The sequence below is a fragment of the Arvicola amphibius genome, chromosome 6 (assembly GCF_903992535.2).
Source record: "Arvicola amphibius chromosome 6, mArvAmp1.2, whole genome shotgun sequence".
In the NCBI taxonomy this organism is placed as follows: Eukaryota; Metazoa; Chordata; class Mammalia; order Rodentia; family Cricetidae; genus Arvicola; species Arvicola amphibius.
The window spans coordinates 34,165,218-34,190,937 of record NC_052052.2 but is presented as its reverse complement, the minus strand read 5'-3'; the positions used below and the strand labels follow the sequence as shown (position 1 = coordinate 34,190,937).

Here is a 25,720-nt window from a genome sequence, read left to right as displayed (position 1 = left end):
TATATATTTAACCTTTTTACATCTCCAGTCCTCATGTGTAAACTAGAAACAAAAATGGTGGGTATATTATACTATACACATAGCTTATAGACATTAGTTAACTTGAGTCATACGATGGCCATATGATTATTGATTAGACAAACATTAAACATTCCATTCTTGTTGTAACAATTGCCTATTTTTTATAGTGTTATAGTGAATGTCTAGAAGCATGAATCAGAAAGACACTGCGATGCTTAATTTTAATTGACAAACTCGAATGAGTTATAAAATGCCCAGAGCACCAGGGGAGCACACTTTTGGGTGTGTGTGAAGTCTTCCAGAGCGGATTAACCTGGTGGGTAGGAACACTGACTAGCCCTGAATATAGGCGGTACTGACATGTGAACGAGCAGCTTCGTGTTCCCGCCACTGTGGAACCACTGGGCACCACGCCTTCCTGTGCTGGTGGACAGTATCCCCTCGAGCTTCAAGCCAAAATAGCCCTTCTTCCTTCAAGAGGCTTTAGTCAGGTATTTAATGAGAGCGTCTGGGAAGGAAATAATACAGGTATGGGAAAGTAGGAGCACTGCCATAATAAACTTGACCACATGCCTTCTGGACTGGTGTGTGCGAGGGATGCTGAAGAGCCTGGAGCTATAGGGTGAGAGAAGCCCTAGCCCCCCCCCCCCACCCCCACCCCTGCTCTTTCTCACAGAGATGCACTTGCTTTTGCCTCCCACGTGCTGGAATTAAAGGCACGTACCACTTCCAGCGCTCTCTTTCTTCTTTCTCTCTCATTCTTTTTCACTCTCTTATTCTCTCTCGTTCTATCTCTTCCCTTTCTCTTGTTTCTCTCTCTGTCTCTCTTTCTTTTCCTCTTTTACTTGCCCTCACTCTCTTTTCTTTTTTCTCTTGTTCTCTGTCTTTCTCTTTTGCTCTCCCACACTTTCTCTCTCCTTCTATCTCTCTTTCCCTCTCTCTCACTCCCTTTATTTCTTCTGATTTTGTTTTGTTTTGTTTTAGAGACAGCCCTTGCTGTTCTGGAACTCACTTTATAGACTAAGCTGACCTCGTACTCAGAGCTCCACCCTGCCTCTGTCTTCCAAGAGTTGGGATTAAAGGTGTCCGATATCATTGCCCAGCACAGCCTGGGTTTCTTAATGAGACACCTTTTCTTCAAAAAAAGGAAGGTGGGTCCTGTGAGCAAAGATACGTTATTTTTTGAAAATAAAAATAAGAAATTGTCAATTTATTATGCTATGCTTGCAACAAGACTACTACCAACCAAGCCAGTTGGAGTTTGAAATCCCTTTTCTCTCCCTATGTATCTGAGAGTGTAAAATCAGACCTGTTGAGCTGCAACAAGGAATTTTGAGAGAGATGCAGCAGCACACACTGTAATCCCAGCATCTGTGATGTAGAGGCTGAAGAATACATTTCAAGGTCATATTGGCCACACAGCAGGGTTAAGAACTCAACAAATCGAAACATGAAAATAATTTTACTTTCTGTGCTTGAGTGTAGCATCTAGAATCTGTCACCCCCAGGAACTCTCTGGCTATGGGATAGTTCAATAATGGCATAGTGTGTAAGGATACTTCCTGCCAAGCCTGATGATCTGAATTTCATCCTTAGGTGCCACATGGTGAAAGAGAACTGACTGATCCAAGTGCTGTGGCACATGCCCGTAGATAAGTTAGTCAGTAATATATGTCTGTAAAAATGAGGAAGGACTTTAGGTCAAACTGCCTGTGTACTTTGTTACTGTCCAGGCTGGCATCATCTGGTAGTGCACTCAATAAACTTCTCATTCTAAAATAAGGTTGTTGGCAACCTCTTACAATATTTGGAGTAAGTTTTAAATGGCAAATTGCTCAAGTTAGCTAACTTAGCAGGCAGTTACATCTAAGTGAGAAAATAATAGTAAAATTCCTCGTGCTTAAAAAGAACTATTTCCATTTCCTCTCTGATGGTTCAGCAGATAAATGTACTTATTCTACAGAGGACCCAGGTCCAGAACCCACGTGGAACTGGGCCATTGTTATGACTGAGTTTATTATCCCCAAATGGAAACCGGATTCTGATGGATTCTGATGTAAAGCACAAAACGGTTTTTTAATGTTCAAACTTGAGTTTGGACTATACCTCTACCCCTGCAATGCAGTGGGTGAGGGAAGTGCAGCCTGAACCCGGGAAGGGGGGAACTCCTAAAGGGGAAATGCCATAGTAAGGGGCGTTCATGTCCTGTCATCCTGGGATTGGGTAAGGCAGGCATAGGGCAAGGTAGTCTCTGAAACCATTGGTCATTTTCTGGGCAGGAAAACCTTACTAACTGACAAGGTATCTTCAAGGGCGGTCTGCCTCCTAGGAACATCTGAAACCCCTTAAAATTCATGGCCCTGCCTCCTAGCTCCTTAATTGGCTATTTTCAGGGTATCCATCCAAATTGCGCTATCGCAGTACATATCTGAGCTGAGATCCCCCCTCATTATATGGTTCAAGATGATGCCCCCTCTTTAAAACGGAGTCTGCAAAGTCAGGTCCTCGCACCATCATTAACTGCAGGTCAGGGGATCCAAAGCCCTGTTCTAGCCTTCACAGACACCAGACGTGCAAGCAGTGCACAGATGTGCATCCAAGTGAAACACTCAAACACGCAAAGAAGACATCCTGAAACAAGACAGTTCCATTTTTCCTCCTGTTGAGGACTGCTTGCGCTTGGAATAAATAAGAATCACTGTGGAGCCCGTTAAAATCTCCAAGCCTCCTACAAAGAGATTCTGATGGACCAGGTCAAGTAGAAGATGAGAACTATGGGTTTTAGACATCTCTGGTGATTTTAAGGTTTTTTGCTTTTATTTTGTTTCTTTTGGTGTAGCTTATAGACTGGCTTCTGCTACAAGGTTTTCTTCTTGCGTAACATTCCAAATGCTCGGTGTACATGTGTACACCAACATGCCTGCCTGCCTGGCCTCCTCGAGTAATTCTTTGTTTATGTGTGGTTGTTTATTTGTGTCTGAGACACAAATAAATCCTGGAGGGCCTTAATTCACTGTATAGACAGGCTGACCTGGAACTTGTGACTGTCTACCTGTGTCTAACCCTGAGATATCAGACTTTGTTTTCCTCTCTGACTCCTTAGCTGATTTTTATTCAAATAACAGACAAAACACACTCCCTCAGTTCGTAGGAAGAGGAATCTAGGATATCAGTATGGGATCTCCTTAGGGAAGAGGGATCTGGGGTATCATGATGGGCCCTTTTGGGAGGAGATGGATCTGGGGTGTGATGATCGGTACTCTTGGGAGGAGACAGATTTGGGGTATCATGACGAACCCTCCTAGGAGAAGATGGATCTCGTTCATCATGATGGAAATGTCCACCTGCACTGTGGTCTCCCAGGAGTTTCCATTTGGCACTGGAGCAGAAGGCCTCCATCTGCTTTACCTCTTCTGGACGCTCATCCACAAGCTCAGCCACCACAGGCAAATCTCCATCCTCTTCTTCCTCCCTTTCCGGCTTAGTGGTAGAGATAGCTGCCCAGCCCACATCATCATCAACAATCCGCAATCCCTTGCTAGTGGTGCCTTGCGTCTTCGGTCCTTTTTTGCACCTCTTCCGAAGGGACTCTGAACCTCCTTCCTGGCCAGCATCTGCCCCAGACAAGTAATGCTTCAGACATTCAGCTTTGGAGAGCAGTGGAGCTGCCACCATGGCAGCAACGAGGGAGAAGCTGACCTACAAATTTTTTATTTTTTATTCTCTTTTATGCATTTATTTTTCATGGGAAAATTTCCATGTTTAATGTAAAAGGCTCAAAGCATTAGATGATTTACATGTGGGTTAGAAAAGATGGCAGCGCCCAAGAGTCTTCCTGAGGGGCTGTGAGAAGACAGTCATTTAAACCCCATTAAACAGAGGCTTCCCGTCTCCGAGGAGGAGCTCAGAAGAGGCGCCACATCCAGGCCCTTGATGCACGAGCACCAGCTTCAGATCAGGTCAGCCACGTTCATGGGCATCTCGTCTATCTGGATGGAGTAGTACTGTTCTATGTCCCTGAGGATGCGGATGTCATCATTCTTCACAAAATTGATAGCCACACCTTTGCGGCCGTATCGCCCCGATCTCCCGATCCTGTGAATGTACAGTTCTCTGTTGTTGGGCAGGTCGTAGTTAATGATGAGGGACACCTGAGGGACATCCAGGCCGCGAGCCCAGACATCTGTAGAAATGAGCACTCGGCTGGCACCTGAGCGGAACTCCTTCATGATGGACTCGCGCTCCTTCTGGGGCATGTCCCCGTGCATGGATGACACAGTGAAGTTGGCTTCTCTCATCTTCTCTGTCAGCCAGTCAACCTTCCTCTTGGTGTTGCAGAAGATGACAGCCTGGGTGACGGTCAGCGTGTCGTAGAGGTCACACAGAGTGTCAAATTTCCACTCCTCTCTTTCCACCGCCACCAAGAACTGCTTGATGCCTTCCAGAGTCAATTCATCACGCTTCACCAAGATGCAGATGGGGTCGGTCATAAACTTGTTGGTCATCTCCAGGATCTCATGAGGCAATGTGGCACTGACGAGAACCACCTGTGTGGCCGGCGGCAGGAACCTGTACACATCGTAGATCTGCTCCTTGAAACCTCTGTTCAACATTTCATCAGCCTCATCCAAAACCAACATCTTGATAGCCCGTGTCCTTAAACTTCTACGGCGAATCATATCAAAGACGCGTCCCGGGGTGCCTGCCACAACATGTTGCCCATAGTCCAGCTTGCGGATGTCCTCCCCAACATTGGTGCCCCCAATGCAGGCGTGGCACTGTACATTCATGTAGTCCCCCAGAGCCAGCAAACCCTTCTGAATCTGTACAGCTAACTCTCTTGTTGGAGCCAAGATCAAAGCTTGGGTTTCTCGAACCTGGATATCCAAGCCCTGGAGGACTGAAATGCTGAAGGTGGCCGTCTTGCCGGTGCCAGACTGAGACTGGGCTATGACATCTCTCCCCTTAATTATCTGCTTGAGAGCGCGCTGCTGGATTGCTGAAGGCTTCTCAAAACCGTAGGCGTAGATGCCGCGCAGTAGGTCCTCCCGCAGGCCCACGGTGTCGAACGTGGGGGTCACGTCCACCTCCTCGCTGGTCTCGAACTCCACTTTGTTCACGTCCTCCTCTTTGAGCAACCACTTCCGCCCGGAGGCTGACATCGCCATCGTGGCCGTGGCCGCCCTGATTTGGAGTCCACCGAGAGGTGAGGAGCGCGAGCAGCAGCGGCCTGACCTACAAATTTTTAAAAGTTCATAATAATGCAATGCAAATAATACAAGACACTGTCTCAAAAATAATAAATTTAACTTTAAAATAAAATCATTATTTATAATGAGACTCTCAGGTCTCAGGTTTCTTTGGTATTTGACAAATACTTTTTCTGAGTATTAAATATTCTTAAACTCTAAAATTTTGTTTTGCTTTTTATTTTTTGAGACATGGTCTCCTGGTCCATATAGACCAGGATGCCCGCCAACTCACAGAGATATGCCTGTCTTGGCCTCCTAAACATTGGGATTTAAGTTATTCAACCCTCAAGCCATGGCTTAAAACTGTTTTTAAAAAGAAAATTGTCAGTGTTTTCTTAAGTCTATTGCTAACATAAGACTTATTTCTCATGTGTAAGTCAAGAAAACACAACGCCGTCCGGGGAATAAATAGCAAACCAATGTGCAAGCCAAGCCTGCAGATTCTCAGACCATTCTGCTGTTCCACCCCAGATTTCATTCCAAAGAGTATTTCTATCCCACACTAACTAATGGGAATTTTTTAAAGAGTTTAAATTACACACGTCGTAGGTTTAAAGTAGAAAAGAATGTATAGGAAACATTTAGTTTATTTAAGAAAAAAGGAAGGCTGGGGGTGGTGGCACATGCCTTTAATCCCAGTACTCGGGAGGCAGAGGCAGGCAGATCTCTGTGAATTGGATGCCAGCTGGGGCAACAAAGGGAGTTTTAGGACAGCTAGGGCTGTCACATAGAGAAACACTGTCTCAAAACCAAAAGTGCAAACAAAACAGTTTAAGAGAAAAAGAAAGGTTTTGGGTTGTCTCTGTTTTCGAAGATGACTCAATTTCAGAGAAACTCAGAAGCCTGCTGCAACCATACAAGCTGGCCTGCTGATGATAAGAAGGTATAGGGAATCTGGAGTCTCAATAAACTGTAGCACAATTAATAAAAACACAGACACAGATATTGGGGTTCAACATGAAGACCAGAAAAGCAAAGCAGCCAGATACTACCACTTACCTCTCTGTCAGTCCAAGTATGGCGATCCTTCCTCCAGGAATCCTCAGGATGAGACTGGCTGAGAGCTGTCTCCTCCTGTCTTATATACCTCTCTAGGGCTGGGATTAAAGGCGTGGCCCACTATCACCTGGTTTCTATGCCAAACCAGTCTGGCTACTTGGATTAAAGGTGTGTGATACCACTGCCTGATCTTGAGGCTGACCAGGGTGGTTCTTTTACACTGTGATCTTCAGGGAAAGCTTGATTTACTAAAATACAAATGACATATCACAATAAGCAGTCTGACAGTGTGACTGCCTAGATCTAGTGCCCACCAGGGTACCACACGCTCCTCTGCGATCTCATCAATACTGCCTGCCTCACACCAACACATGAACCCATTCTACTCACCACAATGGGGGAAATCATTGCTTTCCAAGTTCACCTGAACTTGGAGTCAAACGTGTATCGATAAATGTCAGAAATCAGAGGCAGAGGTCACAGGAAGCAGTTAGGTGAGAAGGAAATGTCCAGCAGAATTGATCTCATGTGAGTGAAGACACATAGAAAACACTCCTGGTAGAGCATCTACTTTATTTTAAATTAGGTGAGGAGCAGGAATGGCTGGACAGGGAGATGCCTCGGGAAAGAGGGCACATACCAGAGGGGATGAGAAAAATGCCTTGGACGCTTCATCTAACTCATCCTTCTTACAAGTCCTTACAGGTCGCTCCGCAAGACCTTGGGGCCCTGAAGGAACAGATCCTCTAGCCCAAGGCTGTGGGCATGGGACTGAGAGCTGCTGGGTTCCAGGCTAGAAAGGGTGTGTTATGGTTTTGGTCCCTGTCCCTTTAAGAGACAAGCCACTCCCATTCCCTCCCAGTCAGCTGAGGCAGGCTGATCTTCAACTTCCGGTTGGAGCTTGCTCTCTTTTCCATCTTCCTCTCGGTGAGGCAGCTTCGCTTCTGCCTCTCTCCCCACTTCTCTGCTTCCCCTTCTCTGTCTCTCTGTCTCTCTCTCTGTCTCTCTCTCTCCCCCTCCACCTTCCCCCTTCATAACTCCCCTGAATAAATATTCAACCTCACCATGTCTCTGTCTTCTGCCAGCCCACCATGCGTCTCCCTGCCTGGGACCAGCCACTGCTCAGGGACCGTCTGCCATCTCTGCCTGGGACTGGCTGCTCCCAGAGCCCACTGCCTGCCACCACATGGGCCGCCACCACTGCTCATTACAAATGGTTGTGAGCCACCATATGGTTGTTGGGAATTGAACTCAGGACCTCTGGAAGAGCTCTTACCATTGAGCCAACTCTTCAGCCCTTGACCATTTCTTTTTCCTTCCTCTTAAATCACATGTTCATGGGGAGAGGGGAACATCAGTATATATGGGGTCAGAGTACAGCTTCCAGGAGTCTGTTCTCTCCTTCCATGAGGATGGATGGCAGGCTGGCAAGATGGCAAGATTCTTTAAGCCTTTAGTAATAACATTACTACTATAGGTTAGACAGTTTCAAAGTCATTTATTTAAATAATTACATGGCTTAGCCCTATGTGGTGGGTACCATTTAAAGAGTATATAACCTTAGGATCCTCTAAATCAGCAATTCTCTGCCTGTGGGTCAAGACCCCTTTAGGGGTTAGAGGAGACTTCCACAGGGGTAGCCTAACACCATTGGGGAAACATTTACATTATGATTCATAACAACAAAATCAGTTATTTGAATAACAATGAATGTGATTTTATTGTTGGGGGTTACCACAACATGAGAAACTGCATTAGGAAGATTGAGAACCACACCTCTAAATAGTATCATGCAGTACTACACAAAAATATAACAGGTATGAGTCCAATATTTGAAGGCACCTGCTGATTTTGAGTCTGTCTTGAATGTGTTTGTCTTGGCCAATGTAAATTGAGTCTTGACTCTCTTTGCAGAGCTTCAGGAAAAAGTCAAAATAAATGTGCTTCTTTCACACATCTTTGGTCCCAGCACTCAGGAGGCAGAGGCAGGCAGATCTCCGAGGTGGAGGCTAGCCTGGTCTACAGAGTGAGTTCCAGGACAGCCATAGCCACACAGAGAAACCTTGTTTTAAAAACTAAAAAAAAATAAAGTGCCTTTTCAAAACCCAAATTCTACCGCAAATAAATCTACCAAAGTGCGATTCTACAGGGGAAAGGTATCAAGGGCCCGGGGACAGAGGTGGTGAGACACTTGGCTAAGCCAGCTTCGTGCTCTGCTGGAAATCTGAGGCTTGGTAAGCATGGAACTGGGATGCTCAGATGTAGTGCTAGGGCGTTCTGAGGGCTGGGCTAAGCCTAATAGGGCCAAACGTTGTACAGGTGGGGTGGAAAAGTAGATCTTCTGTTCTGAGTATTGTTCTTCAGGACTCACAGCATCCCAGTAAGTCCAGTCACGCCAGTGGAAATTGAAGCCTTCAAGTAGAGTGACGTGGCCAGCTCTTGTAGGCACACAATCAGGGGGCTTTCTTGGTGGCAAATTTGGCACTTCAATCCGTGGCAGCAACATTACCCCTCAGAGAGCAAACCAGCCCCCAAATCGGGGATGTATGCACACACCTGCTATGTGCTGGGGAGAAGGGAAAAGAAAGGCAGAGTTACAGAGGCCATTTTGACACTAAGTCCAGCTACCATTATTGCAACCTTTTTTTTTCTTCAGTTTATTTTTATGTGCAAGCAGTACCTGCAGAGGCCAGCAGAGGGTGAGCAGCCAGCCTTGTGGGTAATGAATGCTACTCTTCTGCAAGAGCAACAAATGGCCTTAACCTTATAACTTTCTGTATAGTCTGGTCTTGAACTCACTGAGACAGTACCTGCCTTTGCTCCCTGAAGAGGAGAATAAAAGGCATCTGCAACCGACTCTGGCCTGATCTATTCAATTTGTTTGTTTTTAGCAGAGGTTTTTTCTTAATAAATCTACCTGTTCTGGAACTGTGTAGACAAGGTTAACCTCAAACAAACAAAAAAACTCCAGCCTTTGCCTCCTGAATGCTGGCCTTACGCAACCACTGCCCAGCTTGCCTGCTTTGTACTTAAAACTTTGTGTTTCCTGGCTGTCTCTGGAAATCCAGGGGCAGAAAAATCCAAGTCAGGGCTCAAGGGAGCCCTTCCTTACTCCTTACAATGTTTGTGAAGAGGTAGTCAAGATACGGACAGGATAGCTAGGTGGGGTGAGGGATAAAGGCACTGTGTGCCACACCAGCATACCAACTTGAGTTTGATCCATGGTACCCATGTAAAGGTGAGAGAGCCAAATCCATGAAACTGCCCTGTGAGCCCCATAGGTACATTCATATATACACAGTAATAATATCTTAAAAATGAGGAAAAGGCCCAGGCAGTAGTAATATACTCCTTTAATTCCAGGCACAGAAGAAAGGCAGAGGCAAGCATATCTCTGTGAGTACAAGGAGAGCCTGGTCTACAGGAGGGAGTTCCAGGACAGGTACCACTACATTCTCCATTACATCATTATTGCAGTTGGGGAACAAAAAATGTATGCAGTGAGAAGCACCTGTGAATGGGCAGGAGGTCCAGGGCCTGGTTTTAAGCACATCACAGTCTCGCTAATGGTTGGTTTGTCATCTTACTTCCTCATAGAAGGTCAGAACACCCTTTCTAGACTGGAACCCAGCAGCTCTCAGTCCCATACCACAGCCCTGGGCTAGAGGATCTGTTCCTTCAGGGCCCCAAGGTCTTGCGGAGCGACCTGTAAGGACTTGTAAGAAGGATGAGTTAGATGAAGCGTCCAAGGCATTTTTCTCATCCCCTCTGGTATGTGCCCTCTTTCCCGAGGCATCTCCCTGTCCAGCCATTCCTGCTCCTCACCTAATTTAAAATAAAGTAGATGCTCTACCAGGAGTGTTTTCTATGTGTCTTCACTCACATGAGATCAATTCTGCTGGACATTTCCTTCTCACCTAACTGCTTCCTGTGACCTCTGCCTCTGATTTCTGACATTTATCGATACACGTTTGACTCCAAGTTCAGGTGAACTTGGAAAGCAATGATTTCCCCCATTGTGGTGAGTAGAATGGGTTCATGTGTTGGTGTGAGGCAGGCAGTATTGATGAGATCGCAGAGGAGCGTGTGGTACCCTGGTGGGCACTAGATCTAGGCAGTCACACTGTCAGACTGCTTATTGTGATATGTCATTTGTATTTTAGTAAATCAAGCTTTCCCTGAAGATCACAGTGTAAAAGAACCACCCTGGTCAGCCTCAAGATCAGGCAGTGGTATCACACACCTTTAATCCAAGTAGCCAGACTGGTTTGGCATAGAAACCAGGTGATAGTGGGCCACGCCTTTAATCCCAGCCCTAGAGAGGTATATAAGACAGGAGGAGACAGCTCTCAGCCAGTCTCATCCTGAGGATTCCTGGAGGAAGGATCGCCATACTTGGACTGACAGAGAGGTAAGTGGTAGTATCTGGCTGCTTTGCTTTTCTGGTCTTCATGTTGAACCCCAATATCTGTGTCTGTGTTTTTATTAATTGTGCTACAGTTTATTGAGACTCCAGATTCCCTATACCTTCTTATCATCAGCAGGCCAGCTTGTATGGTTGCAGCAGGCTTCTGAGTTTCTCTGAAATTGAGTCATCTTCGAAAACAGAGACAACCCAAAACCTTTCTTTTCTCTTAAACTGTTTTGTTTGCACTTTTGGTTTTGAGACAGTGTTTCTCTATGTGACAGCCCTAGCTGTCCTAAAACTCCCTTTGTTGCCCCAGCTGGCATCCAATTCACAGAGATCTGCCTGCCTCTGCCTCCCGAGTACTGGGATTAAAGGCATGTGCCACCACCCCCAGCCTTCCTTTTTTCTTAAATAAACTAAATGTTTCCTATACATTCTTTTCTACTTTAAACCTACGACGTGTGTAATTTAAACTCTTTAAAAAATTCCCATTAGTTAGTGTGGGATAGAAATACTCTTTGGAATGAAATCTGGGGTGGAACAGCAGAATGGTCTGAGAATCTGCAGGCTTGGCTTGCACATTGGTTTGCTATTTATTCCCCGGACGGCGTTGTGTTTTCTTGACTTACACATGAGAAATAAGTCTTATGTTAGCAATAGACTTAAGAAAACACTGACAATTTTCTTTTTAAAAACAGTTTTAAGCCATGGCTTGAGGGTTGAATAACTTAAATCCCAATGTTTAGGAGGCCAAGACAGGCATATCTCTGTGAGTTGGCGGGCATCCTGGTCTATATGGACCAGGAGACCATGTCTCAAAAAATAAAAAGCAAAACAAAATTTTAGAGTTTAAGAATATTTAATACTCAGAAAAAGTATTTGTCAAATACCAAAGAAACCTGAGACCTGAGAGTCTCATTATAAATAATGATTTTATTTTAAAGTTAAATTTATTATTTTTGAGACAGTGTCTTGTATTATTTGCATTGCATTATTATGAACTTTTAAAAATTTGTAGGTCAGGCCTCTCGCTCGTTTCTGCCATGGTGGCAACTTCACCGCTCTCCAAAGCTGAATGTCTGAAGCGTTACTTGTCTGGGGCAGATGCCGGCCAGGAAGGAGGTTCAGAGTCCCTTCGGAAGAGGCGCAAAAAAGGACCGAAGACGGGAGGCACCGCTGGCAAGGGATTGCGGATTGTTGATGATGATGTGGGCTGGGCAGCTATCTCTACCACTAAGCTGGAAAGGGAGGAGGAAGAGGATGGAGATTTGCCTGTGGTGGCTGAGCTTGTGGATGAGTGTCCAGAAGAGGTAAAGCAGATGGAGGCCTTCGCTCCAGTGCCAAATGGAAACTCCTGGGAGACCACAGTGGAGGTGGACATTTCCATCATGATGAACGAGATCCATCTTCTCCTAGGAGGGTTCGTCATGACAGCCCAGAACCATCTCTTCCCAGGAGGACCTGTCTCTCTCCTCCTCGAAGGAGTCCTCGTTCCGGGAATAAGACAGTATTTCGAGACAAGTCTGGTCGGAAGAGGAATTTGAAGCTGGAACGCCTGCAGCAGAGGAGAAAAGCAGAGAAGGACTCAGAACGAGATGAGCTCTATGCCCAGTGGGGCAAAGGGCTTGCTCAGAGCCGGCAACAGCAGCAGAATGTAGAGGATGCCATGAAGGAGATGCAGAAGCCTCTGGCCCGCTCTATCGATGATGAAGATCTGGATCGGATGCTGAGAGAACAAGAAAGAGAGGGGGACCCGATGGCCAACTTCATTAAGAAGAATAAGGCTGAGGAGAACAAGCATAAGAAAGTGAGGCCTCGCTATAATGGTCCTGCACCTCCTCCCAATAGATTCGGTATCGGTCCTGGCTACCGCTGGGATGGAGTGGACAGATCCAATGGCTTCGAACAGAAGCGCTTTGCCAGGCTCGCCAGCAAGAAGGCTGTGGAGGAGCTTGCCTACAGGTGGAGTGTGGAGGACATGTAGCTTCTCCGAGGCTGTGCGGTGCTGTGGTGGTGATGGCACAGGACAGCCCGACATCCAGCTCTAAGGCTTGTCTTGCTAGCACAGACCAGCAACTCGTGGTCAGTTCTGACCTTTGGACTAGGCACCTACCCTTGGCTGTGTCCATGTTGTCTGTACTGACTGACAGCGACTTCTCTATCCCAGGGTTTGTTCTTAGCCAGTGCTTTCCTTTTATTTTTAAAAATAAATAAATATTTATTTTTTCTGAAAAATAAATACATAAATAAAATTTGTATGTCTAAGATGTGTGTGGTAGCGCATGCCTTAAATCCCAGCACTCAGGAGGTAGAAGCAGGTGTATCTCTGTGAGGTCTAGGCCAGCCTGGTCTCTAATTTCAATTCCATATGAGAGTATCTGAGAAGACAGCCATTGGGGTACCCTGCTGGAAAATGGCTGACTGAGAAGCTCTTTTCTCACAGTCGGCCACAAAGGATATACACAGATCCTCTGCAAAGATAGTCCCTAGGGGGCCTGAATTTCTCTGCACAGCCTTGGCTGTCCTAGAATTGAAATTATAGACCAGGCTGGCTTTGAACTCATCAATATCACCTGCCTCTGCCTCCTGAGTGCTGGGATTAAAGGCGTGTGCTACCACTGCTGACCATTAGCCCATTGATTTTTAAATTCAGGCTCACTTCAGCTTTCAGGATATAGTCAAAAGCAAGAACCATATTCTTTGCCAGAATAGAATGCGAATGGCCTCCAGCTCAATTCTCAGTACAGTCCTTCTCTCTAAATCCTCACAGAGAGGAGGGAAGAGGAAGAGAAAGAGAGACAAAGAGACAAAGAGAAGAGAGAAACAGAGAAGAGAGAGGAGAGAGTGAGAAAGAGAAAAAGAGAAGAGAGAGAGAGAAAGAAGAAAGAAGAAAGAAAGAAAAGAAAAAAGAAAAAGAAAAGAAAGAAAGAAGAAGAAAGAAAGAAAGAAAAAAGAAAGAAAGAAACCCAGGCTGATCTCAGACTTCAGATTTTCCTGCCTCAGCCTATATAGTGCTGAAATAATATCTGTGTTCCACCACACCCAGCTCAAACATTTTTCAAGAGGGAAGAGAAAAGTTTTGGGGTTTGTTTTCAGTAACACAATGTCTTAGGGTTTCCATTGCTTTCAGCGAAATCCCAGGAGCAAAAACCAAGTTGGGGCAGAATGGGTTTTCAGTTTACGTTTCCACATTGCTTTGTTCAGCATGAAAAGAAGCCAGGACTGGAAGGAACTTGAGCAGGACAGGAACCTGGAGGTAGAAGCTGAGGAAGAGGCCATGGAGGAGTGCTGCCTACTGGTTTGCTCCTTATGGCTTACCCAACCTCCTTTCTTATAAAACCCAGGACCACCAGCCATGGATGGAGCCACCCACAGTGGGCTGGACCCACCCCATCAATAACTAGTTAAGAATATGCCTTACAGCTGGATCTTATGGAGGTTTCTTCTCAGTTAAGGTTCCCTCCTTTCAGATAACTGTGGTTTGTGTATCAAGTGGATATAACTAGCTAGTACACACAATTAGCCAATTGTAGGAGCACATATTCATAATCCCAGCACTAAAGAGGCTAAGAAAAATGTGGGCCATGTATTCAAGGTTAGCCTGAGCTACATAGCAAGTGTGTCTCAAACAGATGAACAAAACAAGGCCTCCCTCAGTTGGGCAGGCATGGGCCACGTGAGATCTGTCTTCAAAATTAATAAAGTAAAAAAGAGCCAGGTGTGTTTTGCATGCATGCTAGTAATCTAAACTCTTAGGACGTAGAGGCAGGAGGTTCAGAATTTCAAGGCCAGTTCCAGAGCACATTTGATGCCAGTCCAGTAGTACAGGAGAACATGTCTTAAAAGGGGTAACAAAGGAAATATATACAGTATAATCTATATTTAAGATAGTAATAAGCCTGTGGTCTTCAAAGAATTCAAGTTCAAATCCTTGCGCCCTAACTTGTAGTTATATGAACCAATATATATTTAACCTTTTTACATCTCCAGTCCTCATGTGTAAACTAGAAACAAAAATGGTGGGTATATTATACTATACACATAGCTTATAGACATTAGTTAACTTGAGTCATACGATGGCCATATGATTATTGATTAGACAAACATTAAACATTCCATTCTTGTTGTAACAATTGCCTATTTTTTATAGTGTTTATAGTGAATGTCTAGAAGCATGAATCAGAAAGACACTGCGATGCTTAATTTTAATTGACAAACTCGAATGAGTTATAAAATGCCCAGAGCACCAGGGGAGCACACTTTTGGGTGTGTGTGAAGTCTTCCAGAGCGGATTAACCTGGTGGGTAGGAACACTGACTAGCCCTGAATATAGGCGGTACTGACATGTGAACGAGCAGCTTCGTGTTCCCGCCACTGTGGAACCACTGGGCACCACGCCTTCCTGTGCTGGTGGACAGTATCCCCTCGAGCTTCAAGCCAAAATAGCCCTTCTTCCTTCAAGAGGCTTTAGTCAGGTATTTAATGAGAGCGTCTGGGAAGGAAATAATACAGGTATGGGAAAGTAGGAGCACTGCCATAATAAACTTGACCACATGCCTTCTGGACTGGTGTGTGCGAGGGATGCTGAAGAGCCTGGAGCTATAGGGTGAGAGAAGCCCTACCCCCCCCCCCACCCCTGCTCTTTCTCACAGAGATGCACTTGCTTTTGCCTCCCACGTGCTGGAATTAAAGGCACGTACCACTTCCAGCGCTCTCTTTCTTCTTTCTCTCTCATTCTTTTTCACTCTCTTATTCTCTCTCGTTCTATCTCTTCCCTTTCTCTTGTTTCTCTCTCTTCTTTCCCTCTTTTACTTGCCCTCACTCTTTTTCTTTTTTTCTCTTGTTCTCTGTCTTTCTCTTTTGCTCTCCCACACTTTCTCTCTCCTTCTATCTCTCTTTCCCTCTCTCTCACTCCCTTTATTTCTTCTGATTTTGTTTTGTTTTTTTTAGAGACAGCCCTTGCTGTTCTGGAACTCACTTTATAGACTAAGCTGACCTCGTACTCAGAGCTCCACCTGCCTCTGTCTTCCAAGAGTTGGGATTAAAGGTGTCCGATATCATTGCCCAGCACAGCCTGGGTTTCTTAATGAGACACCTTTTCTTCAAAAAAGGAAGGTGGGTCCTGTGAGCAAAGATACGTTATTTTTTGAAAATAAAAATAAGAAATTGTCAATTTATTATGCTATGCTTGCAACAAGACTACTACCAACCAAGCCAGTTGGAGTTTGAAATCCCTTTTCTCTCCCTATGTATCTGAGAGTGTAAAATCAGACCTGTTGAGCTGCAACAAGGAATTTTGAGAGAGATGCAGCAGCACACACTGTAATCCCAGCATCTGTGATGTAGAGGCTGAAGAATACATTTCAAGGTCATATTGGCCACACAGCAGGGTTAAGAACTCAACAAATCGAAACATGAAAATAATTTTACTTTCTGTGCTTGAGTGTAGCATCTAGAATCTGTCACCCCCAGGAACTCTCTGGCTATGGGATAGTTCAATAATGGCATAGTGTGTAAGGACACTTCCTGCCAAGCCTGATGATCTGAATTTCATCCTTAGGTGCCACATGGTGAAAGAGAACTGACTGATCCAAGTGCTGTGGCACATGCCCGTAGATAAGTTAGTCAGTAAATATATGTCTGTAAAAATGAGGAAGGACTTTAGGTCAAACTGCCTGTGTACTTTGTTACTGTCCAGGCTGGCATCATCTGGTAGTGCACTCAATAAACTTCTCATTCTAAAATAAGGTTGTTGGCAACCTCTTACAATATTTGGAGTAAGTTTTAAATGGCAAATTGCTCAAGTTAGCTAACTTAGCAGGCAGTTACATCTAAGTGAGAAAATAATAGTAAAATTCCTCGTGCTTAAAAAGAACTATTTCCATTTCCTCTCTGATGGTTCAGCAGATAAATGTACTTATTCTACAGAGGACCCAGGTCCAGAACCCACGTGGAACTGGGCCATTGTTATGACTGAGTTTATTATCCCCAAATGGAAACCGGATTCTGATGGATTCTGATGAAAGCACAAAACGGTTTTTTAATGTTCAAACTTGAGTTTGGACTATACCTCTACCCCTGCAATGCAGTGGGTGAGGGAAGTGCAGCCTGAACCCGGGAAGGGGGGAACTCCTAAAGGGGAAATGCCATAGTAAGGGGCGTTCATGTCCTGTCATCCTGGGATTGGGTAAGGCAGGCATAGGGCAAGGTAGTCTCTGAAACCATTGGTCATTTTCTGGGCAGGAAAACCTTATAACTGACAAGGTATCTTCAAGGGCGGTCTGCCTCCTAGGAACATCTGAAACCCCTTAAAATTCATGGCCCTGCCTCCTAGCTCCTTAATTGGCTATTTTCAGGGTATCCATCCAAATTGCGCTATCGCAGTACATATCTGAGCTGAGATCCCCCCTCATTATATGGTTCAAGATGATGCCCCCTCTTTAAAACGGAGTCTGCAAAGTCAGGTCCTCGCACCATCATTAACTGCAGTCAGGGGATCCAAAGCCCTGTTCTAGCCTTCACAGACCAGACGTGCAAGCAGTGCACAGATGTGCATCCAAGTGAAACACTCAAACACGCAAAGAAGACATCCTGAAACAAGACAGTTCCATTTTTCCTCCTGTTGAGGACTGCTTTTGGAATAAATAAGAATCACTGTGGAGCCCGTTAAAATCTCCAAGCCTCCTACAAAGAGATTCTGATGGACCAGGTCAAGTAGAAGATGAGAACTATGGGTTTTAGACATCTCTGGTGATTTTAAGGTTTTTTGCTTTTATTTTTTTCTTTTGGTGTAGCTTATAGACTGGCTTCTGCTACAAGGTTTTCTTCTTGCGTAACATTCCAAATGCTCGGTGTACATGTGTACACCAACATGCCTGCCTGCCTGGCCTCCTCGAGTAATTCTTTGTGTGGTTGTTTGTGTCTGAGACACAAATAAATCCTGGAGGGCCTTAATTCACTGTATAGACAGGCTGACCTGGAACTTGTGACTGTCTACCTGTGTCTAACCCTGAGATATCAGACTTTGTTTTCCTCTCTGACTCCTTAGCTGATTTTTATTCAAATAACAGACAAAACACACTCCCTCAGTTCGTAGGAAGAGGAATCTAGGATATCAGTATGGGATCTCCTTAGGAAGAGGGATCGGGGTATCATGATGGGCCCTTTTGGGAGGAGATGGATCTGGGGTGTGATGATCGGTACTCTTGGGAGGAGACAGATTTGGGGTATCATGACGAACCCTCCTAGGAGAAGATGGATCTCGTTCATCATGATGGAAATGTCCACCTGCACTGTGGTCTCCCAGGAGTTTCCATTTGGCACTGGAGCAGAAGGCCTCCATCTGCTTTACCTCTTCTGGACGCTCATCCACAAGCTCAGCCACCACAGGCAAATCTCCATCCTCTTCTTCCTCCCTTTCCGGCTTAGTGGTAGAGATAGCTGCCCAGCCCACATCATCATCAACAATCCGCAATCCCTTGCTAGTGGTGCCTTGCGTCTTCGGTCCTTTTTTGCACCTCTTCCGAAGGGACTCTGAACCTCCTTCCTGGCCAGCATCTGCCCCAGACAAGTAATGCTTCAGACATTCAGCTTTGGAGAGCAGTGGAGCTGCCACCATGGCAGCAACGAGGGAGAAGCTGACCTACAAATTTTTTATTTTTTATTCTCTTTTATATTTATTTTTCATGGGAAAATTTCCATGTTTAATGTAAAAGGCTCAAAGCATTAGATGATTTACATGTGGGTTAGAAAAGATGGCAGCGCCCAAGAGTCTTCCTGAGGGGCTGTGAGAAGACAGTCATTTAAACCCCATTAAAGAGGCTTCCCGTCTCCGAGGAGGAGCTCAGAAGAGGCGCCACATCCAGGCCCTTGATGCACGAGCACCAGCTTCAGATCAGGTCAGCCACGTTCATGGGCATCTCGTCTATCTGGATGGAGTAGTACTGTTCTATGTCCCTGAGGATGCGGATGTCATCATTCTTCACAAAATTGATGGCCACACCTTTGCGGCCGTATCGCCCCGATCTCCCGATCCTGTGAATGTACAGTTCTCTGTTGTTGGGCAGGTCGTAGTTAATGATGAGGGACACCTGAGGGACATCCAGGCCGCGAGCCCAGACATCTGTAGAAATGAGCACTCGGCTGGCACCTGAGCGGAACTCCTTCATGATGGACTCGCGCTCCTTCTGGGGCATGTCCCCGTGCATGGATGACACAGTGAAGTTGGCTTCTCTCATCTTCTCTGTCAGCCAGTCAACCTTCCTCTTGGTGTTGCAGAAGATGACAGCCTGGGTGACGGTCAGCGTGTCGTAGAGGTCACACAGAGTGTCAAATTTCCACTCCTCTCTTTCCACCGCCACAAGAACTGCTTGATGCCTTCCAGAGTCAATTCATCACGCTTCACCAAGATGCAGATGGGGTCGGTCATAAACTTGTTGGTCATCTCCAGGATCTCATGAGGCAATGTGGCACTGACGAGAACCACCTGTGTGGCCGGCGGCAGGAACCTGTACACATCGTAGATCTGCTCCTTGAAACCTCTGTTCAACATTTCATCAGCCTCATCCAAAACCAACATCTTGATAGCCCGTGTCCTTAAACTTCTACGGCGAATCATATCAAAGACGCGTCCCGGGGTGCCTGCCACAACATGTTGCCCATAGTCCAGCTTGCGGATGTCCTCCCCAACATTGGTGCCCCCAATGCAGGCGTGGCACTGTACATTCATGTAGTCCCCCAGAGCCAGCAAACCCTTCTGAATCTGTACAGCTAACTCTCTTGTTGGAGCCAAGATCAAAGCTTGGGTTTCTCGAACCTGGATATCCAAGCCCTGGAGGACTGAAATGCTGAAGGTGGCCGTCTTGCCGGTGCCAGACTGAGACTGGGCTATGACATCTCTCCCCTTAATTATCTGCTTGAGAGCGCGCTGCTGGATTGCTGAAGGCTTCTCAAAACCGTAGGCGTAGATGCCGCGCAGTAGGTCCTCCCGCAGGCCCACGGTGTCGAACGTGGGGGTCACGTCCACCTCCTCGCTGGTCTCAAACTCCACTTTGTTCACGTCCTCCTCTTTGAGCAACCACTTCCGCCCGGAGGCTGACATCGCCATCGTGGCCGTGGCGCCCTGATTTGGAGTCCACCGAGAGGTGAGGAGCGCGAGCGGCAGCGGCCTGACCTACAAATTTTTAAAAGTTCATAATAATGCAATGCAAATAATACAAGACACTGTCTCAAAAATAATAAATTTAACTTTAAAATAAAATCATTATTTATAATGAGACTCTCAGGTTTCTTTGGTATTTGACAAATACTTTTTCTGAGTATTAAATATTCTTAAACTCTAAAATTTTGTTTTGCTTTTTATTTTTTGAGACATGGTTCCTGGTCCATGTAGACCAGGATGCCCGCCAACTCACAGAGATATGCCTGTCTTGGCCTCCTAAATTGGGATTTAAGTTATTCAACCTCAAGCCATGGCTTAAAACTGTTTTTAAAAACAAAATTGTCAGTTTTTCTTAAGTCTATTGCTAACATAAGAGTTATTTCTCATGTGTAAGTGAAGAAAACACAACGCCGTCCGGGGAATAAATAGCAAACCAATGTGCAAGCCAAACCTGCAGATTCTCAGACCATTCTGCTGTTCCACCCCAGATTTCATTCCAAAGAGTATTTCTATCCCACACTAACTAATGGGAATTTTTTAAAGAGTTTAAATTACACAAGTCGTAGGTTTAAAGTAGAAAAGAATGTATAGGAAACATTTAGTTTATTTAAGAAAAAAGGAAGAGCTGGGGGTGGTGGCACGCCTTTAATCCCAGTACTCGGGAGGCAGAGGCAGGCAGATCTCTGTGAATTGGATGCCAGCTGGGGCAACAAAGCGAGTTTTAGGACAGCTAGGGCTGTCACATAGAGAAACACTGTCTCAAAAACCAAAATGCAAACAAAACAGTTTAAGAGAAAAAAAGGTTTTGGGTTGTCTGTTGTTTTCGAAGATGACTCAATTTCAGAGAAACTCAGAAGCCTGCTGCAACCATACAAGCTGGCCTGCTGATGATAAGAAGGTATAGGGAATCTGGAGTCTCAATAAACTGTAGCACAATTAATAAAAACACAGACACAGATATTGGGGTTCAACATGAAGACCAGAAAAGCAAAGCAGCCAGATACTACCACTTACCTCTCTGTCAGTCCAAGTATGGCGATCCTTCCTCCAGGAATCCTCAGGATGAGACTGGCTGAGAGCTGTCTCCTCCTGTCTTATATACCTCTCTAGGGCTGGGATTAAAGGCGTGGCCCACTACCACCTGGTTTCTATGCCAAACCAGTCTGGCTACTTGGATTAAAGGTGTGTGATACCACTGCGTGATCTTGAGGCTGACCAGGGTGGTTCTTTTACACTGTGATCTTCAGGGAAAGCTTGATTTACTAAAATACAAATGACATATCACAATAAGCAGTCTGACAGTGTGACTGCCTAGATCTAGTGCCCCAGGGTACCACACGCTCCTCTGCGATCTCATCAATACTGCCTGCCTCACACCAACACGAACCCATTCTACTCACCACAATGGGGGAAATCATTGCTTTCCAAGTTCACCTGTTGGAGTCAAACGTGTATCTATAAATATCAGAAATCAGAGGCAGAGGTCACATGAATCAGTTAGGTGAAAGGAAATGTCCAGCAGAACCGATCTCATGTGGTGAAGACACATAGAAAACACTCCTGGAGAGCATCTACTTTATTTTAAATTAGGTGAGGAGCAGGAATGGCTGGACAGGGAGATGCCTCGGGAAAGAGGGCACATACCAGAGGGGATGAGAAAATGCCTTGGACGCTTCATCTAACTCATCCTTCTTACAAGTCCTTACAGGTCGCTCCGCAAGACCTTGGGGCCCTGAAGGAACAGATCCTCTTGCCCAGGGCTGTGGGTATGGGACTGAGAGCTGCTGGTTCCAGTCTAGAAAGGGTGTTCTGACCTTCTATGAGGAAGTAAGATGACAAACCAACCATTAGCGAGACTGTGATGTGCTTAAAACCAGGCCCTGGACCTCCTGCCCATTCACAGGTGCTTCTCACTGCATACATTTTTTGTTCCCCAACTGCAATAGTGATGTAATGGAGAATGTAGTGGTACCTGTCCTGGAACTCCCTCCTGTAGACCAGGCTCTCCTTGTACTCACAGAGATATGCTTGCCTCTGCCTTTCTCCTGTGCTGGAATTCAAGGAGTATATTACTACTGCCTGGGCCTTTTCCTCTTTTAAGATATTATTACTGTGTATATATGAATGTACCTATGGGGCTCAGAGGGCAGTTTCATGGATTTGGCTCTCTCACCTTTACATGGGTACCATGGATCAAACTCAAGGTGGTATGCTGGTGTGGCACACAGTGCCTTTATCCCTCACCCCACCTAACTATCCTGTCCGTATCTTGACCACCTCTTCAGAAACATTCTAAGGAGTAAGGAAGGGCTCCCTTGAGCCCTGACTTGGATTTCTCTGCCCTGGATTTCCAGAGACAGCCAGGAAACACAAAGTTTTAAGTACAAAGCAGGCAAGCTGGGCAGTGGTTGCGTAAAGCCAGCATTCAGGAGGCAAAGGCTGGAGTTTTTTTGTTTGTTTGAGGTTAACCTTGTCTACACAGTTCCAGAACAGGTAGATTTATTAAGAAAAAAACCTCTGCTAAAAACAAACAAATTGAATAGATCAGGCCTGGGTCGGTTGCAGATGCCTTTTATTCTCCTATTCAGGGAGCAGAGGCAGGTACTGTCTCATGAGTTCAAGACCAGACTATACAGAAAGTTATAAGGTTAAGGCCATTTGTTGCTCTTGCAGAAGAGTAGCATTCATTACCCACAAGGCTGGCTGCTCACCCTCTGCTGGCCTCTAGCTACTGCTTGCACATAAAAATAAATTGAAGAAAAAAAAAAGCTTGCAAAATGGTAGCTGGACTTAGTGTCAAAATGGCCTCTGTAACTCTGCCTTTCTTTTCCCTTCTCCCCAGCACATAGCAGGTGTGTGCATACACCCCCGATTTGGGGGCTGGTTTGCTCTCTGAGGGGTGATGTTGCTGCCAGGGATTGAAGTGCCAAATTTGCCACCCAGAAAGCCCCCTGATTGTGTGCCTACAAGAGCTGGCCACGTCACTCTACTTGAAGGCTTCAGTTTCCACTGGCGTGACTGGACTTACTGGATGCCGTGAGTCCTGAAGAACAATACTCAGAACAGAAGATCTACTTTTCCACCCCACCTGTACAACGTTTGGCCCTATTAGGCTTAGCCCAGCCCTCAGAACGCCCTAGCACTACATCTGAGCATCCCAGTTCCATGCTTACCAAGCCTCAGATTTCCAGCAGAGCACGAAGCTGGCTTAGCCAGTGTCTCACCACCTCTCTCCCCGGGCCCTTGATACTTTTCCCCTGTAGAATCGCACTTTGGTAGATTTATTTGGGGTAGAATTTGGGTTTTGAAAAAGCATTTTTTTTTAGTGTTTCAAAACAAGGTTTCTCTGTGTGGCTATGGCTGTCCTGGAACTCACTCTGTAGACCAGGCTAGCCTCCACCTCGGAGATCTGCCTGCCTCTGCCTCCTGAGTGCTGGGACCAAAGATGTGTGAAAGAAGCACATTTATTTTGACTTTTTCCTGAAGCTCTGCAAAGAGAGTCAAGACTCAATTTACATTGGCCAAGACAAACACATTCAAGACAGACTCAAAATCAGCAGGTGCCTTCAAATATTGGACTCATACCTGTTATATTTGTGTAGTACTGCAAGATACTATTTAGAGGTGTGGTTCTCAATCTTCCTAATGCAGTTTCTCATGTTGTGGTAACCCCCAACAATAAAATCACATTCATTGTTATTGAAATAACTGATTTTGTTGTTATGAATCATAATGTAAATGTTTCCCCAATGGTCTTAGGCTACCCCTGTGGAAGTCTCCTCTAACCCCTAAAGGGGTCTTGACCCACAGGCAGAGAATTGCTGATTTAGAGGATCCTAAGGTATACACCCTTTAAATGGTACCCACCACATAGGGCTAAGCCATGTAATTATTTAAATAAATGACTTTGAAACTGTCTGACCTATAATAGTGATGTTATTACTAAAGGCTTAAAGAATCTTGCCATCTTGCCAGCCTGCCATCCATCCTCATGGAAGGAGAGAACAGACTCCTGGAAGCTGTACTCTGACCCCATATACACTGATGTTCCCCTCTCCCCATGAACATGTGATTTAAGAGGAAGGAAAAAGAAATGGTCAAGGGCTGAAGAGTTGGCTCAATGGTAAGAGCTCTTCCAGAGGTCCTGAGTTCAATTCCCAACAACCATATGGTGGCTCACAACCATTTGTAATGAGATCTGGTGCTCTCTTCTGGCTTGCATGTCTATCTGCAGGCAGAACACTGCATACATAATAAAAAAAATTCGAAAAATAAATATAAAAAGAGATGGTCAGGAACATCAGGTCTTTACTCCCAGAACGATGAGATGAGTGCAAGATGAAAGCCAACGTAGGCTGCAAGGCAGACTGCATTTGTGTGTAGGCCAGAAGCATGTCTCAGTCTTCTTGAGGCTGGAATTTAGAGGCAGTTGGGAGCCATGTGCTGGGGTTGAGACAATCCCCCTGAACTTGATGCTTATTGAGGTTTGCTAACCAGCAAGCGCCAATCTACCTGTCTCCCTGCATTACTTAAGAAACAAACAGCATTGGTCCTGGCTTTTTTTTTTTTTTTTTTTTGCTTTTTCGAGACAGCTTTAGAGCCTGTCCTGGAACTAGCTCTTGTAGACCAGGCTGGTCTCAAAGTCACAGAGATCCGCCTGCCTCTAACTCCCGAGTGTTGGGTTTAAAGGCATGCGCCACCACGGCCCGGCTGGTCCTGGCATTTTTTTTTCTTTTTTTTTTTTTTTTGGTTTTTCGAGACAGGATTTCTCTGCAGCTTTTTTAGAGCCTGTCCTGGAACTAGCTCTTGTAGACCAGGCTGGCCTAGAACTCACAGAGATCCGCCTGCTTCTGCCTCCCGAGTGTTGGGATTAAAGGCGTGCGCCACCACGGCCCGATAGTCTGGCATTTTTATGTGGTTGTTGGGGACTGGACTCAGACCCACGTGCTTGCACGGTGTTCTGCTCACAGTGTGTTCTACACTTGGTCACAAGTTTACTAACCCTGTAGCCACCAAGGGTACGGAACAAAAGCCAAATAGTAAGATCATCGAATCAGCTGTTCAGGAAATCTTAGACAGCCATGCTGGAGTTCTGGGCAGTTCAGATTGGAGTGCTCTCCGCACAGCCGATGCTCGCTTTTGCCTTCACTTCTCTGGTGCTGGGATTACAGGTGTATCCCACACCGTTTATGCGGCCACAGCCTTAGAACACAGGGGCTTTGTGCACACATGCAAACTGTTCATTTCTGTCAACTTGACAGTAAACTATTGTCACCTGGGAGAGGAAACCCCAACTGAGGAATTGCCTACATTCGACTAGCCTGTGGGGATTTATGAAATTGGTTTTTTTTTAGGGGGGAAAGGCTAATTGACTTAAAAGTGCCCAGTCCACTGTAGGGCAACAGCTGGTTCTGGGCAGACAAGTAACTCTCCAGGTACATACTCAGCCTTGGAGAACAGGGGAGCTGCCACCATGGCTGTGGTGAGGATGGGGCCAACATACAAATTTTTAAAAGTTCAATATAGTGTACAAGACCCCGTTTCAAAAAGAATAAATTTAATTTTAAAATCATTATTTATGATGAGATTCTCAGGTCCTAGGTTTCTTTGGTATCTGACAAATAGTTTTTCTGAATATTGTATTTTCTTACACTCTCAAATTTTGCTTGTTTTTCATTTTTGGGACAGGGTGTCTCTATATAGACCAGGATGCCCTCCAACTCACAGAGATACCCCTGTTTGCCTCCTAAATATTGGGATTAAAAGGATTCACCCCTCAAGTCCTGGCCTAAAACTTTTTAAAACAACAAAAGTTTTCAATCTTTTTCTTAAATCTACTGCTAATATAAGAGTTATTTGGCATGTGTAAGCCAAGAAAAC

The 25,720-nt window shown here is 45.4% G+C and overlaps 2 protein-coding genes and 1 pseudogene across 2 annotated transcripts in view; 1 reads left to right on the top strand and 2 right to left on the bottom strand.

The window, feature by feature from the left end:
- Nucleotides 1–3,971: 3,971 nt before the first annotated feature.
- LOC119817579 (eukaryotic initiation factor 4A-III-like) lies at nt 3,972–5,198 on the bottom strand. The gene has a single exon (XM_038334896.1). The coding sequence runs from the start codon at nt 5,187–5,189 to the stop codon at nt 3,972–3,974; it is 1,218 nt and encodes a 405-aa protein (XP_038190824.1). The 5' UTR covers nt 5,190–5,198.
- Nucleotides 5,199–11,709: 6,511 nt separating this feature from the next.
- The window catches only part of LOC119817570 (BUD13 homolog), a 90,325-nt gene continuing 76,314 nt past the window's right edge, over nt 11,710–25,720 (top strand). Inside the window, 4 exon segments of the mRNA XM_038334888.1 lie at nt 11,710–12,009; nt 12,012–12,170; nt 12,489–12,533; nt 23,032–23,046. Coding sequence (XP_038190816.1) covers nt 11,724–12,009; nt 12,012–12,170; nt 12,489–12,533; nt 23,032–23,046 — 505 coding nt within the window. The 5' untranslated portion in view covers nt 11,710–11,723.
- LOC119817574 lies at nt 18,570–19,792 on the bottom strand (annotated as a pseudogene).

Coding starts and splice junctions, on each gene's coding strand:
- LOC119817579 (XM_038334896.1), bottom strand. CDS start 5,189: ATGGCGATGTCAGCCTCCGGGCGGAAGTGGTTGCTCAAAGAGGAGGAC.